The sequence below is a fragment of the Trachymyrmex septentrionalis genome, unplaced genomic scaffold (assembly GCF_001594115.1).
Source record: "Trachymyrmex septentrionalis isolate Tsep2-gDNA-1 unplaced genomic scaffold, Tsep1.0 scaffold40, whole genome shotgun sequence".
In the NCBI taxonomy this organism is placed as follows: domain Eukaryota; kingdom Metazoa; phylum Arthropoda; class Insecta; order Hymenoptera; family Formicidae; genus Trachymyrmex; species Trachymyrmex septentrionalis.
Window position 1 is genome coordinate 3890902 of NW_017305569.1, and position 17030 is coordinate 3907931.

General features: G+C 29.1%; 1 protein-coding gene across 1 annotated transcript in view; it reads right to left on the reverse strand.

Annotated features, from left to right (window-relative positions):
- The window catches only part of LOC108751065 (neuroendocrine convertase 1-like), a 35725-nt gene that overhangs the window by 7264 nt on the left and 11431 nt on the right, over positions 1 to 17030 (reverse strand). The window contains exons 3-10 of the mRNA XM_018491007.1: positions 8000 to 8104; positions 7495 to 7707; positions 6424 to 6570; positions 5917 to 5983; positions 3684 to 3955; positions 2103 to 2315; positions 1330 to 1430; positions 587 to 652 (exon numbers count right to left, since the gene is read on the reverse strand). Coding sequence (XP_018346509.1) covers positions 587 to 652; positions 1330 to 1430; positions 2103 to 2315; positions 3684 to 3955; positions 5917 to 5983; positions 6424 to 6570; positions 7495 to 7707; positions 8000 to 8104 — 1184 coding nt within the window. The remainder of the gene's footprint in view (positions 1 to 586; positions 653 to 1329; positions 1431 to 2102; positions 2316 to 3683; positions 3956 to 5916; positions 5984 to 6423; positions 6571 to 7494; positions 7708 to 7999; positions 8105 to 17030) is intronic.

The window sequence follows — 17030 nt, forward strand, 5'->3', positions numbered from 1 at the left end:
AACAAATATATCTGATACTTTTCAAAATGTCAAAAAATTATTTTGGATTTTTCAAACAGATTATTTGTATGTTTAAAAACATTGAAAAACTGTCAGAAAATATGGTTAAAGGCAATTAAGATGATTAACAATATTAAATGATTAAGTTTCTCAGGGGCTAAACTCATTAACTCTATAAAATAAAAAAAAAGAGAAAATTGATGAAGTTATAATCGTGTGCTCTGGTACTAAATTATATATTTGACAAAAAGTAAAATTTATGTAAAGTAAAATTGACTAGAGTTTTGGCTCTCTCTCTCTCTCTCTCTCTCTCTCTCTCTCTCTCTCTCTCTTCTGAAAGCCTTAATTAAATCTCAATATTATTTTATTTCAGGAATCTTTCTGCGACCTCGCTTGTCAATCACGATTAATCGCATTGAGAATTTTTTTTAACAACATATTAAAAAAAATTTCTTGCAGATTTCACTTGAATTATGGTTTCATATTGCAAACAACATCACGATCTATTTTGCCGTAATGTGAGAGAATAAGAATTTAAACTGTCACAATTGCACGTGACCTGAATTGTTATTCGAGATACGCTCACCTGAGAGGAATGTATTCTGACGACCAAGCTATCAGATGTTGAATGTCTCTCCACGTTAAATTGTTGCTGCAAAAATAAAGAAAAATTAATATCGTCTTTGATTAGAATATCGATACTAATTATTACTGAAATAACGTATATATTTTCGAGTGTAAATTAACTGAGAATAAATCGAGACTCAATATACTGAAATCTTAATACTGTGACTTCTTGTACAGATTATATTAAATAATACATATACTTTATTTCGTGTGTGCGTACGCGCGCGCGCGCGCGTGTGTGTATGTGTGTACATATTTTATATGTATATACTCCATATCGTTTTGTCACGCATGCAAATTTTTGATAAAGTAATAAAAATAAATTTTTTAATGCGTGTATTGTTACTATTCGCTTTTCGATCTATTTAATATGTATGTTCATCTTTATTCTACTACACTAATTGTTGCATGTAATTATACTGTTAATTATATTGTTCGTTTTGTTATACAGTATATTATATTATATTATAATAAAGTTCAAATTTTAATTTCTGAAGTTTATGAGGTTTTGGATTAACAACGAGATGTTAACTGTTAATAAAGAGGATATTGTTACGAGACAAGAAAGTTTGGGTCGGAGTATCTCCTTTCATTGACGGCGCAACTAAAAATAAAACGTAAGCTGAGTACTAGTAATCAAGTTAACATTTCTGAGTTTCAAAGAAAAGTTTCAATGGGAGATTGCTGGTAATATGATCGTACTTTACTTGCAGTGCGAGAGCCAATATTCCAGCAGCTAATGGGGCGGAAGCTGAAGTACCCGTGTGCTTAGTCGTGCAGGTGTTTCGTAGATCCGTTGTTGCCTGTGCAATGTAAATGAAAATTATTAAATTATTCAGGCACTCTTTTGTAAGATGAATCTTGTCTTTCACACGCCAATATTTATCGTTTTAAAAGAGATATTAAAAAATCAAATTAACGTGAATTAAGAATTTTGTATGGAATAAGACATTACATACTGCTCTCAGTAAAAGTTCATGATTTTTAATTTTAGGTTATCTCCGTGTTTTATAATTAATATACATGGCCAACATTTCCTGAATATTGCAGAATATTCCATATTTGTCAGTGCGAGAAGCAACCTAATGCTTACAACTGAATATTAGATTGCTTCTCGCTCTGACAAAATGAAATGCAATGTTTATGAAACGTTGGCATTTAAAGATGTATCAAGATACATGGAGATAATTGGAAATTATAATCGGAAATCGCGTAACTCCTTAAAGAAAATATTCGTGAAAGCTTTAAAAGTATTATCAATATATAATATATTTTCCTTGTTTTGTAAACAAGTTTAAAAAAATATATAAAAAATGTACATACAATTAGGATATTAAAATATTGCACGCCTCATACAATCACGATTTATATGTTTTTATAAATAAAATACACACGGATTTGTCAATCAATTTTTATTCAATTTCTATCTTTCTTCAATTTCAACTAACTCACCGACCTAGAGGAAGAGAACTTACTATCATTTGATCGTAATACGCGCCACTGCTATACGTCGTAGCGAGAGTAGCAGGACATCTTTCTCCATACCAAGGAAATCTTCCGGTTTGACTAGCTGATCCGACAGCTACGGTGTATATGCTTCCAACGTATCCGTCACATCCGCAATCATCCGATTTAGAGCCACCATTCCCAGAAGCCCAAACATAAATGTTACCTTTGCCATTGCGACCCTATCAAATATTCAAATATTAATATTGCCACGAACGATATCAAAGTAAATTAATTTATAAAGTGATAAAATTTTTACGTTATAGGTACTATGTTGAATCGCAGATAATTTATTTAAACAAATAATTCATTAACAAGTAAAAAATGAAAAAAAAAACAAATTAAAGTTAAGTGAAGAAGAAAATTATGTATATTGTACAATAACTGCAATATTTTGGAAAGTGTGTTATAGTTTCGCAGAAAGAAAGATGCTGTTGCATAAAAGATGCCGCTATAAATATGCACAAGTAAATCGAGCCTTTCCTTCAGGCCGTTGTTAGACTCTTCTCGTCCATATTTAATTCTCGAAAAGAAATGAGTAAGGAACACTTTATAAACCCAAGCATTTTACGAGCTCACTCTCTTTGAAGTCTTGGGACTAATGTCTGCAGTAATATTAAAACCCACATACTTTTGGAATTATATACAAAATGTATTTATTGATATACTTAACAAAACTTTCGAAAAGTCAGAACGCAAATAATCTCAAATTCTTTGTTGCATTTATATATATTGTACACAATTAAATTATTCTCAAATCTTTTCTGGATATAGCTACTTAATTATCTTTAATTTTAATCAAATACTTCAAAATATTTATTATTCTTTAAGTTAAATGAATAATAAATATTTCAAAATTAATAAATTATATACAATTTTTTTTTATTTTATTAACTGAGAAATAAATTTGACGATCGTAAGACATAATTTACTTTGCCGCACGTTCACGTAGAGTACGTAGTCCAAATAAATCACGAGATATCATTAAAAAAATGCGCCAGTAAAGATAAATTTATAACAAGTAAAAAAAAATAGTTAAGAATTCTATACTATTTGAAAAAGTGATCAATAAATAACATATCACCGTAGAAAACATTGTTAAACTTTAAATACATTGAGTTAAGCTTAGTCAGTGTTAAAGGCTTGTTTAAACATTAAATTACCAGAAAATCTGTTTCACTCTGACGTAAAGTCCAACCTACTCGTAATCCTATTAGAGAGACTTTCGAGTACAAAGCTTCCATATTTCCACTTTTTTTCGTAAATGTTTTCAGAAACAAAATATAAATTTTATATTTAAATTTATATTTAAGAAAACAATTTTTAAACATAATGCTTATCGCAAAAATTTCTCTTTCTGCATTTTCAAAAATCACCGATAATAGGATTAGCTTTGCCTTTAGAATAATTTATTATTTGCTTCAATCCCGAGACTCAAATCTAAATTATTTCCAATTATAAATCTTTTCTATTAAAGAAATTTAAGGAATTTTAAAGAGGTATTGTTTATAATAAAATATATTACAGTACAACAACAATGGCCAACTGACCTCTGTTATGCCACGTTCGAGCGCTTCAATAGCGAGTCTACCAGGTGCCTCCAAACTTTTCCCATCGTCTGCCGGTCCCCAGGAAGCCGTGTAGATGTCAATAAGTTCAGATCTGTATCCCAACGCTTCGCCTTCTACACGATCGTTCACTAGACCATCGAGGAGCTTGATGCCACCGATGGATGCCTCGAAAGCGACACCGACGCCACATTTTTGGTTGTTGGCTTCCATTGCTATTTCACCAGCACACCTGGTGCCGTGACCGTTCATCCCTGAGAAGTAGTTGAATTTGTAATACGATCATGAAACAGTAATGTTCAATCGGATTGGCAAGATCCGCCGAAGTCCATCGTGGAAAATAATCAAACGATGGTAACATCTATATGGGAAATTTTGCTACATAATATCCTGCAATACTAGACTTTGAAATTCAAAATATAACCGTATGTAATTTCATATACAATATAATATACACTGATAAAAATGCAAGCAAGTCTTGCAAGATATAATTATAAAGGAGACTCGCTTTCCTATTATATATTTTATTAAAAATTCTGTAAAATTATCCAAGACCTAGTGAGTTTATACAAAAATTTAATTCCAATTTATAAAAATTTTCACTTCTAATTATTTTTAGAAATATAGAAATAATTTTTTTCCGAAAGAGAATTTAATGGAGAAAACATTAAAAAAAATTTTAAAATAATGCTTTAGAATAATAAGTTAAGTAATGATTATCAACGTCTATTTTATTTAAATGTGAAGTAGTCAAAATCATATCGTTTGTGTTTTGCATGATTGATTTGATCCTGTATAACGGCATTTAATTAATAAACTAGAAACTAGATTGTAAACCTAGATTGTACGAATGGATTGATCTGAGGACGAAATGACTAACTATGTTCGATCTAGTTTCACACAAATTTTATTAATATCGACACGCGTTAACACTTTTTTCCTCCTCTCTCATCAGCGGGCTGCGGGCGAATTATTTATTAGATTATATTGACCGAACGCTTACATACGTCGTTACTATATTATTCTAATGACCGATCCAGTGAGAAATGATTATGGAATCGACATCGAATCGATATCGATTCAACATTGAAATTATCAAATCAATGTCGATTTGACATCGATTTTATTGTCATTTCTCATTGGATGGAGTTCTCTCCATCCTGTGTATTAACATTCATAAAAATATAATAATAATACATAATAAATTAACGTAAAAATATAAAGATTTTATATAAAAAAAGATATAAGCTACACTAGAAAAAGAATCTGGTTGCATCAAATGGAATTGATTAAAAATGGGCAAATTAAAATTTGTTGATTGAATCAGTTATAATTTTAGTTGAGATTCCACTGCCAGAGAGAGAGAGAGAATTCTGATTATATGATTAGAATTTTCTGGTTTGATCATTTTCAACTAGAAATTTTTCTAAGTCATTACTTTGAAATATGTAGTATTTTATTAAATTTTAAAATTATTTTTAATAATTATAATTATATGTTGCAAATAACTTGTGTTCTTGAATAATAATTTTACATTTTCATTTTGTAAATGTTATATACAAACATACGCACACATAGAAATACACAAATAATACACTATATGATAATCTTTTTAAAAAAAAAACTGATATATTTTTAAACTAAAATTTTTTATTATTTACATTTATTTTGCTAGATAATATTTTAAGTGGTTTTGATATAAAAAAAATTATTTCATTGTAAATGAAAATCTGACTTTTAATAAATATCATGACATAAATAGTTTTAAATAAAGATAAAATGATGTTAATTAGCACTTGAAGATAATAATTTTGTACAGATTTTGTATAGATTAATTAGTGAAAGATAAATAGTTTAGTTTAGTGCGAAATTTGTAAAATTTTGAAGTTAGTAACAAAAGTTTTCTGCAAGCGCGCGAGTTTATAATTAATTTTACGACAAACTGGTTTATGTGTAGATATTAATTTAAATACGAGTACATTACTACATGTTCGTACATTACTAAATGTTCTGGACACGTTTTAATGTACCACAAACTATTCCAAGCGAGTTATTTCAAACGAGTACTTTGTGATTTAAATTACGTGAATATTTTAAATTAATTTTATTAAACAAATGTGTAAAATAGACATGTAAAGGAACTATAATATTTCCACGAATTTTATTTTATTAACATAATTGTCTTACATTTGTACAAATATTTGATAGACATTACCTGACATATCGTATCTTGGAAAAGGATCATCGTCGTCTTCATTTATGTCATAACTAATGGCTGCATCCTAATTTCAAATGTCACAATTATAGATAGAGTTAAGATAATATATGTCATTATACCATTTGTTAAAAATATTCTCTATTCTTGTGTTAAATAGTATTAAATTGTAAAGATACGTAATATCGGTTTGTATAAAAATATAACGTTTAATTTTAGATATAACGAGTACGGCCAGTATGATGCTACAAATACTTTGGAGTATTCTTTGATTATTTATTTATTTCGTAAATTTTTTTTTTAATTAGTCAATAAAAGCTTTAAAGTATTTATAGTTAGACTTTGACTGTACCTAATATGTGTATAATTTAAATAAAATATATAATAAAGTACGTAAAACATAAATATAACAACAGAGAATAACGTTTTCTGGTTAAAAGTATTTGTTAAGTTACTTGTTTCGTCATCTATGAGATAAACACGAAATTTAAAGCAAATGTTACATACATAGTTGTTCCGCAGGTCATCATGAGTGTATTCTAAACCGTCGTCGAGAACAGCAATCTTTATTCCACGACCAGTTATCCCCAGTCGATATAGAGGCAGAACGTTTAAGTCGAGCTTCGGCAAAGCTTTATTCGTCCTCGTATCTTGCTACGACGGTTGATAAAGAGAATTCGTAAAAATAAAAAATGAAAAGAACAGTATGATGTATGAGCCTCTCAAAAGCTAAATTGCTCCACTTCTAGAAATAAGAAATAGAGAAAATTGATGAAGTTATAAACTAATCACTTACAATAAGTGAAGTTGATCAGTTTAGCGTTTGAAAGATTCATATATAAGTTTCTGCAAAATTTATGTACGTATACTTCATTATTATATGTGCTGATGTACACTTATTTATTATGTATTCTTTTATAGTAAATAATAAATTAAATAAATTAAAATACATTTATTATACAAATAAAATTATTAATTGTAATATTCTTGAAGCTTCCATGGATAGTTTCTATATAAGACTATGCGTTTCACGGATTTTCTTCGTGTACAGATCCATTCTTGGAATGTCAAGAATGGATCTGGACACGGAGAAAACTCGTGAAACGCAATTATTAATTGTATTGATTTGAACGAGACGGCTCCTTTTGCCTACAAATCGGTTGCCTACACTTTTGCGAGATGTAAGCAAACGATATTGTAGGCAATCGATTTGTAGACAAATGGGATTTTTCTATTTGAACTGTTGTTTATATAATGTTTGTTTTTTTGCGTAAATTTTGAGTACAACTTTTATCGAGTGATTTTCTCTAGGTTTATTTAGATGCTTTACAAACAAAATTCTAAAAGTATGCGTATTTAAAAATTTTCATCTGTGTATAATATTTATAATTCTGAAATTATATTGATATAAAGATATAATATGTATGGCAATGCTTCTCTTTCATAGATAAATTCAACTATTTTCATCTTGTAACTGGTTTATTATGAATCTTTAAACCAATAACAGAGCATTATTACAAGTAAGTGTGCAAAAAATTATTATAGAAAAAATGTATAAATGTTATAAACTGTTATTACCAGATACCATTCTTGATCCCAAAGTTCATCGTTGAACATCCGTAATTTATAGGCAGCATTATGATTTTCGTTGTTAATAGCATTTGATACATCTCCGTACATGAATTGTAGACGTTTTTCTCGTATTAAAGGTTTTTCTGATTCCAAATCAACAAACGAGATGTAATCACGTTTAAGACGTTTTACGATTTTCTGTTGATCCGCCCAGACGATCTTTTCTCAATAAAATGTAAATTAAATATTAAAAAAGTTGCGTTTCCTTTGTATACAATTTTGCATTTATATAATTATACTTGTCGAATATTTGTATAATTATGTTGTCAATTATTTATATAATTATGTTGTCAAAATCTTATTATCAATACTTTTATTGATAATAAATTAATAATCTTTAACTTATAAAGTTATTTATAGAAATTATTAACTTCAAATCTCTATCAGAGAATTCTCTCTATATAATATTATTTGAAATCATAAAATGAGATTTGTAAAGTATAAAGATTACCTTAGAGTTTGCATTAAGAGCCTTTGTCAAGCGAATATTTCCCCTTTTTTTCTGACTCGGATTATCATCCTTAAGCCATATATATGTGTCCTTGAATCCGAGAACCTAAATGAAGAGATCCATTACATGTAAATTTATCAAGAGGGTCAATGATACGGATTGCATATTTAATGAACTTGAGGTCAGATTAAGCCTTTATTTAAATTTTTGCTTAAATAAGTGTTAAAATGCGAACTTTCCATTCATTCTCTTTTCGCTGTTGGTCCCTTTTTCTCAGTGTTCATCAGCATAGATTAATACTATGATATATTTGATATATATAATTGATAGATATACCGTTTTTATACATAAATTTTACAATTAAAGAGACATTATTTTTAGTAATTACATTAAAGAGATTAGCTTATACTATCAAAAGTATAAAAATGATATCAATAACATTTGCTTATATTTTAAAAATTAACTGTACACACACACACACACACACACACACACACACACACACGTGTGTGTATGTATAAATACAGTTAATTTTTAAAATATAAGCAAATGTTATTGATATATCATTTTTATATTTTTGAAAAAATTAAAGAATTAATAATACTGAAGGTCTACGATTATATAATGTTTATGATAGGACAAAATAAAATATCAGAATTATTTAAATAAAAAATATTTATATTTTAAAATAAATTAGGACACTATTATGCAAAATTGATACGTTTAATATATATAATATATGCATTAAAATTACTTCTACGAATGTTTATCAACATCGCATCTTTATGTCACGCGTGCGTTGATATTAACTACCCCTCGTTGACACTTAGGGTGAGGGTAGAACTAGACGTCCCGACGTTCGAGCCCTTTAAATGGATGAAAGGGACGCTACGATCAGGATAGCATACAAAAGCAGTTGGTAGATGAAGCAACTCCTTTGGGGGAACTATCAAAAGTCTAAATGGGGTATCGTAACGTTATTATTATCCACAGTGTCACGTGGCCGGTTTGCCTTCGTTTTTGTATGGCATCCGCATGCAATGTTCCGCATGGCGTAAAGCAATATGACGAGACTGAGCGAGGGAAGAGTGTAGGAGGGGAGACCACCTGGTAGAAAACTGGGTGTCGTTTATGTAAGAGGAAAGACTATGATATTTCCGTAACGCATCAGATACGTGCCGTTTATTTTGAGATACTTCCTAACTCCGATCTGCCTCTCCTGATAATTGTCGATATGCGTTTTTTTTTTCGCATAGGACCATATTGGCATTTATGTCACCGTTGTCGTAAATTGATTCGAATGGTATTATGGTGACATTTTGACATGTACCTATTGACAAATTGTATTTTACTTTCGACTCGACAGCTTATAGACGATATAAAAAGTTAATCCATTACACATAAAAATAATAATTCTAAATAAGTTTTAAATAATTTGTAAATTTAAAATGCTATAAACACATGTACTTATTTTTTTTTAATTAATTACTTTTAGTTATAATAATTATTTTTTAGCTATAATAAATTATGTATATTTATTTATATAAGATTTTAAATTATTTTATATATTAAAAATATTATTAAATATTAAACTTGTATTTATGTACGCAATTAATATGTTGTTAAACATTTATTAAAATATTATTATGTTTACAATAATTAATATCTTTTTAAATAAGAATTTAAAATGATTTAAATTATAAGCGTTCTATCTTTGTAATATTTTAGATTGTCTATTTATTCGGGCATATTTTCTGAATTAATTGCGACAGGAAAATAAGCAGTTTCTTTCGTGTATTATATTTTTCGTGAATATAGATATACTGGAATACTAAATGCGATCAAACTCCGCGGCAGAGTCCAAGGAAATTCAGGCCACCGGGATTATAAAACAAGAATCCCTTCATCTGCTATCCTCTTAATCCCGTACAACATGCACAAAAATCCTTTAATCCACTATCCATCATATCTGTTGTACATTCGATTGGAAGGACTAAATTTGATCATCAAAATGCTTCGCTGAACTCGCTGATAAACTACTGAATATCCGGCGGGATATACTTTTCAATACAACGATGCATGAATGTTGCACGTTTGCGTATCTGTGATCACGTATGCCACGCACGCCGCATTAAACATTTAGGATTTTACATCGCGACTCATGGATCGATTGGAAATCCTTCTATCTTATGTAAACACAGATTTACAAATGTAAACTATATATTTACAATAAATTCAGTTTCGGTATTAAATGACAGCATATGGAACGATTTGTTAGGAAGAAGATTTGCAAACATTTTCGTGAGTCGCTTAATTAAATAAAGAAAAAAACAACATTGCATTATAATATATAAGATTATACTAATAATACTATATATTTTTTATTTGAGAAGACTATATTAAAATTGGAACTTTTTTCCTTTATCATAATATTTGCTATGGAAAATCGGATTCATCAAACAATTTCCACGTACTAGCTCTTTTAGCTTGACATTAATTATCGTTTATTTTGCTGATAAAGAGGAGTTAGTGGAAGATATCATGAACGAATTTTAAAGTAAGTTTTAAAACAACTGATAATAAAATTTTGCAGTAACTTCTACTTCGTTGGTACGTGTTCCGTCGTGAAAGAGGTTAATTCGAGAAATCTTGCGGTTCGATATAGCTTTCGCAAACTTCTCCGTTGTAGAATTCTTAAGGAGGTTCTCGATCGGCACGTGAGCGCTCTCGATCCTTTTACCGAGTGGTGACTTCAAGGTCGCCGCTTTTAACGCGGAAGCATTGGATAGATAGGGCACGTTCTTTCTAGGTGTCACACGGATGCTTCTCTTAAATTCCACGTGGGAACGCTTCAAACTCGAATTCGTCGACTACGTGATAATGGCCCTTTCCTCTCTCCTCGTAATCGGTAAGCACGCAGTAGTCGGAGAGAATACGGGGGTTGCACGGACGTGTACGTGAGAAGCACGAAGAGAAAATCAGGGACGGTCATTACTTCGCAATCAGCGAGCGACGAGGCGAATATTACGGTTATTACTGAGTATTACAGTGATATCGCAATGTTAATCTGATACGAAATGGCTTTCCTTAGTAACATTAAGCCCCGAATGTACATATCGGTTTTTTCTTAAATAAACGTGAATTAACTCAATTTCCTTAATTTACTTTTCTTTAACTACAATATTAGAGTATATAATATTGATTGAACTAAGCAGGTGTTGTATTATAAAATTGATAAGAGGTAATCATTATTGAAAATAGAGGGCGTTTTGCGAATTAATTTTTACAACGCGAATAGCTAATTAACATTATTATAATTTAATGAAAAATTGTGGCATGCAATAATATCCTTTAATATTTCTTTTTCAAACGGAAATTGGTTTTTGAAGCTACACTTATTTCACATAAACGACAATTTTATCATTGACTAATTTTGGATCAATATTCTAATATATCGCTTGTTTAATAGAAAAGTGACACGAATTAGCAACTTTTCGGAAAACATTTTTTTTTTAATTTAAACTAGAATAATGTTTTAAGAAAAAATAGGATGTTCTTTTATAACTATATTTTAGCATCAACAACATTTCTTCATAGTATCTAAAAAAAGTTTCTTTTTTATAAATAATCATTGCAAACTTAATTAGAAAATAAGTGACACTTCTGTTCTTTAGCGATGAATTGCGAGAGTCATAAATATATCATTTTTCTAACAAAAATATACATCTTTAGAGTTTTCTGTCATTATCTAAAAAATGCTAATTTTTTAAATTGTACTACCAAATAAATCTTTCTATCAAATAAATAATATGCTAAAAAAAAATTAATTTTACTTTAATTATATAGGTGCGAATCAATTTTTATTTTGTATGTATGTAATTCAGTTAAGTTTACAGTTTAAACTTCTAATTTCGCATCATTACATTGCATTATCTTGTTAGATAATATTCGCCAATTGGTAAAGTTTCGCTTAGTTATATTCTCCTTCCTTGCCATTTAACGATTCCTCTGTGCAAACTCTTGGAAAAGAATTATGCTATTCTGTACATTTCCTATCCAATCGTTTTAAGCTTGCGTGAAAGCGTTTCGAAGATTGAACTGCATCATGCTACTGATAGTACAATAGTATTTTTTGTGTGTGCGAAGGTGTCCGTGAGAAATATCTTTGTGCTCGTAAAAAGGAAGAAACTGATAGAGGCGAGAAATCAGTGCCGGTCATTACTTCGCGATCAGCGAGCGATTCGTCTTATCGGTATTCAGATTGCGCCTTCCGACTGCTAAGAGGGATGTCTCGTATTCGATATAGATACAAGAAAATCTGCGCATCGATGGTCCAAGTCGCTTGTAACTCCCTCCAGGCGAATATTGGGCGTGGAGCGCGAGTGAAGATGAGAGAAATGGGAAGAGAGATGAACGTACGCACACGTAAAGAGAGAGAGAGAGAAAGAGAGAGAGAGAGAGAGAGAGAGAGAGAGAGAGAGAGAGTATTTTCGCAGTCCATTTGTTTTGATCGGATTTCCAACTGTCTCTCGTAATCCCGCACCCGTAAGCTCCCGCAGGCGTCGTCAGTTTCCAATGAAAACCCTAACGTCTATATCCTCTGCTTCCTACCCGGCCTTGCTCACCCTGTACCAACCCTCTTGTCGTCGTTTCTCGACCACACCTTCCTCTATCTCTTGAATTTTTGTGAGCATTCTCTATGTTCTGGAGATATTCTGCGTACGGGAATGTGTACATGCGTACATTTATTTATTATTAGGATATTCTAGGTATCGCGTGATCTCTCTAAATTTTACAGACTTTGGATCTGTTAAGTCATATGAGTTTTTGAAAATAAGATCCAATTTTTGCCTTAAGAGAAATATTAAAAAATAAAGTGCACTTTTTGGGAAATAAGTTTCAAAAAAACGTAAATATTATTAAAAGATACCATATTCTTAATTTTAAACAAGCTATAATTTAACGGAATTATAAAGCAAAACTATATTAAAATTTTGCAAATAGTTTATAACTGAAAAATCAGATAACTTATGCGTTAAAGATTTATCTTATACAAGACTGCATCATCCAGTCTACATGTAGTCTTGATGTCGAGATATCAATAATTTCTGAATTCAGCTGAAGAGGTTGAAAAGGCATAAGTAATCAATGACATTCTTGTTTCTCATAAAATTTTAAGTAAATTTTATTTTATTAGAATTTTGATTTTAAATTTACTTGCTGAGATATTTAATATTAAAAAATGATGATAAAGATAATATTCAACCATATTTTATTTTTAAAGAAGATTAGTATTAAAATTTATTCAAAATTTGCAATCAGAAATTTAGAAAAAAATGTACAATTTATAAAATGTCTATTATAATTCTATCAAGAATATTTTATACAATTACAGTTTTGCATAAAATTTAATTTTTAGTATTAGATAAATTTTAATAAAAAAATATTTTCTTACTCTTTGCTTTCCTTTGCTTCTAAATATATTAAAAGAGAGTAATTTTTATTAAATTAATATATATTGTATTTTTAATATATGTACCCTCTAAATATTTTACGCAGTATTTTATTCACGTAAAATAATTTATAAGAAAGTTATAAAAGCATTTTCTTTAATAGATCAAATTATAGAATTTATAAGGATTTTTACTAAATAAATTAAGACATAAAACATAAAAGACAGATCGCACGAAGTGTACGTGAAACTTTCCGTACGTATAATGCATTAATTCGCTACGCGTGACAATCGCAGGTATTGCATTTGTAGTAGGTATAGTGCTTGGTTTTATGTAAGTCATACACGTAAATACTGATTACACATATGATTATGCGTATATGATTATGTACCTGAATCGTATATTTATTATTTATATTACATAAGCGATATACGAGTATAACAGTCGCTACTGTGCTACCGGAAGCAAATGGACATAGAATGGACAGGAAATCTGATTTTTTAATTCTGACTATTGAAAAATTTCTCTCTCTCTCTCTCTCTTTTCTCAATATATATATATATATATGTATACACACAAAATCGAGTGTTCGATATGTTTTTGAATAGACAAGTTTCAGTGTGATTTCTTGTGACATCATTTTTAGAGAGAAAAAGAGAGAGAGAGAAGTTCTAATTAAAATATTTTATATTAAATTGCATCAACATGTATATTTTGTGTATTTGTTTACACATTTCTATAAAATGTAACAGAGAAGTTTATTAATTTTTTAATTAAAAAAATATAAGTTACCAACTTATATTTCATTAATTTAAAAATTGAGCGTTTCTGTTACGTTTTATATTACTATATCGTTGTGACGATCATGGCACAGAGAATTGTAAGTCTGTTTTTTATGCTAAAACCCGGATTCAGATTTAACCAAAAACATGAAATTTAATTTATTCGATAATCACATTCGGAAGACAATAGCAAATCATCAAAAATAATCTGTATCAAAAGAATCTTCCTTAATTGATCGTTCTGAATCAGCATTGAAATATAGGATATTCATCCCATATTCATCCGCTATAAAAAGATGCATCTTAAAGATATATATGCAGCTTTATTACCCTCTAAGAGAGTTCAGCAATGGGTTAGTAAAAATTCCATTCTCATAAAAATTAAGAACTACTTTTAAGATTCCTAGATAGTTCAAACTCTACACTGTCTTGGTGTTTGTGATTCTTTATGAGGAAGTTAAGGATTTACATAGAGACTTACAAGCAGCCATATTGTGAGACAGACATCATTGAACCATAATAAGACGCTGCATGTAAGCTTCTATATAAATATCATATAGAAAAAGAGAAAATTATCTTATTCTTTTGATAGAACATTTATCAAGTATAGAAGTTCAATTTTCCGAAGTCAAAAATTAATTTTTCAAAAAATACAAATTAATAAGATAAATTTTTGTATCAATAAAAATATAATAACTTATTAAAAATTAAATTAAATTTCCTTTTTTTTTAATAAAAAAATTGTCTTTATTATTTGCATTAAATGACGTTCATAAAAATATTATACATATGCACGTATACATTTTAAATATAATTTAATTATTAAATATACTTTATTACCAAAAATATAATAAACAAGATTATATATTAACAATGGCGACAATTTAAAAAACTAATATCTAGTTTTAAACTCCTTTAACTTAATAAAATAATAATAATTACAATGTAAAGAGGCTATAGGAGTTGTTGCTGGTTATAAAATAGCGATAATTTTAATAATGATCAAATATAATATCTGATATAAATATAAATCTTGAATGTTTCAACTCTATTTCGAGTCACCTTCAGCAAACCTTCCATCCATTAACGCAAAAAAATGAGATATTGCATCGCAAAATAATATCTTCACAATTCCTGTATGCGTTATGTGGCTAATCATGAGGTGAGACCCATACTCAAGCAGTTACAAAGCTGAGTGATAATGAGTAGCTCAGACTAAAATTAAAAATTTATTATCAGTACATTATAAATGGATTACTCACACAATGATCAAGATTATATATACATGCATATATTTAGAAAACACATTTTGTTCATAAAATATAATATAAAATTAAAAAAAGGATTTCAAACTGTTCTATCAAATATCTTTTCATTTTACAAGAATACTTGGGCTGCACAGTTTTAGATTTCGAAATTCTAGACCGTAGCATGGAATTTTTCTCTTAACAGCTAAATGTATTGTGAGTGGCAGCCCATGACTCTGATATACGTTACTTGGGATTACGCGATGTCTGGCACTTGCGGACTGCAAATTCAATTACATGCATTGAATTCAACAGAGAGTAGAAGTTCTCAACGATCTACAAGTTTACGTGCAGGTTCCCAAACTGGCAGTGCTCACACTTTAGGCAAGCGTTTATACAACTGCGGTGATATGTAGCAGTAAACACCTAAACTGACAATGATATCTTAAACTTTGTTGTTTATGTACAAACAAACGATTGCATTGTTATATTAGTCTTTGCAATTTAGTATTTAGTAGAAAACGTGTGTAATAACTAATATATATAATAATTTTCTTATGCTTTATGTTTTAAATTTGAGATTACTTTGACTTAATGCATAGAAATAAGTAAGTTTGTAACATATTTTAATTTTATAAGTTTCTGTGTAGATGTTGCATCTAAAGAGAAAAGTACTATTCTCAAAGCTATTTGCTTTTCGGAAGTAGAGAATATCTTGAGAGTTTCGAGTATTTTGAATAGGTTTTAAGAAATTCAAAGAGACGGAATAAGTTGGCAATCTTTGTAATAATTGAGCTGTAGCAGCCGTGTATAAGCAGGGAGAAATTGCATTAATGCGTTCGACCTTTGAAACTTTATCGTATCGAAGTCGATGTCAAAGTTAAAGTTTTAATTGAAATCAACGCTGTAACCAGCATCACGTGAATTTGATCAAAGAGCTCCAACTAGTTTCATACAGTCGATCTCACTCGATTGTTTTGAACCGATTAACGTTATATTGATTATATATATTCTATCCCTATGTCAGAGACAAACTATGTAAATTGGCAACTAAGAAAATAGTTGTGCAATAGTATCAAATTAATTTAGCTAATAGAGATTTGCTTGATAAACATTTTATTAAAGTTACTCTTTGAATTTATAATTCCATAAATAAAACTTTTAATAAATGTAATATTATAATCACTGTTTAGATGTTGATAAAAGTCGTTGACTAGAAATTAATTTTAATTTGGAAGTATTATAGAGAATTTATTGAAATATATGTTTATATCGAAAAAAAAATGCAAAATTATATAGATTTTAACATTATCGAAATTCGTGTATTTTTTGAGATAAATGACTAATATAATTTTCAATACATCTGTATTATATTATTTTCTTATTTTAATAACAATCAATAAAAAAAGAATGCCACAATAGCAGTGATAGTGCACATACACTCCTTCTTATTAAAATTAATCAAATATTTAAAAAACGGTCATAAGAGCCGAATAAGTTGTAACGTGTTTATGTAAATTTTATATGATAATCTAATATATAAATATAT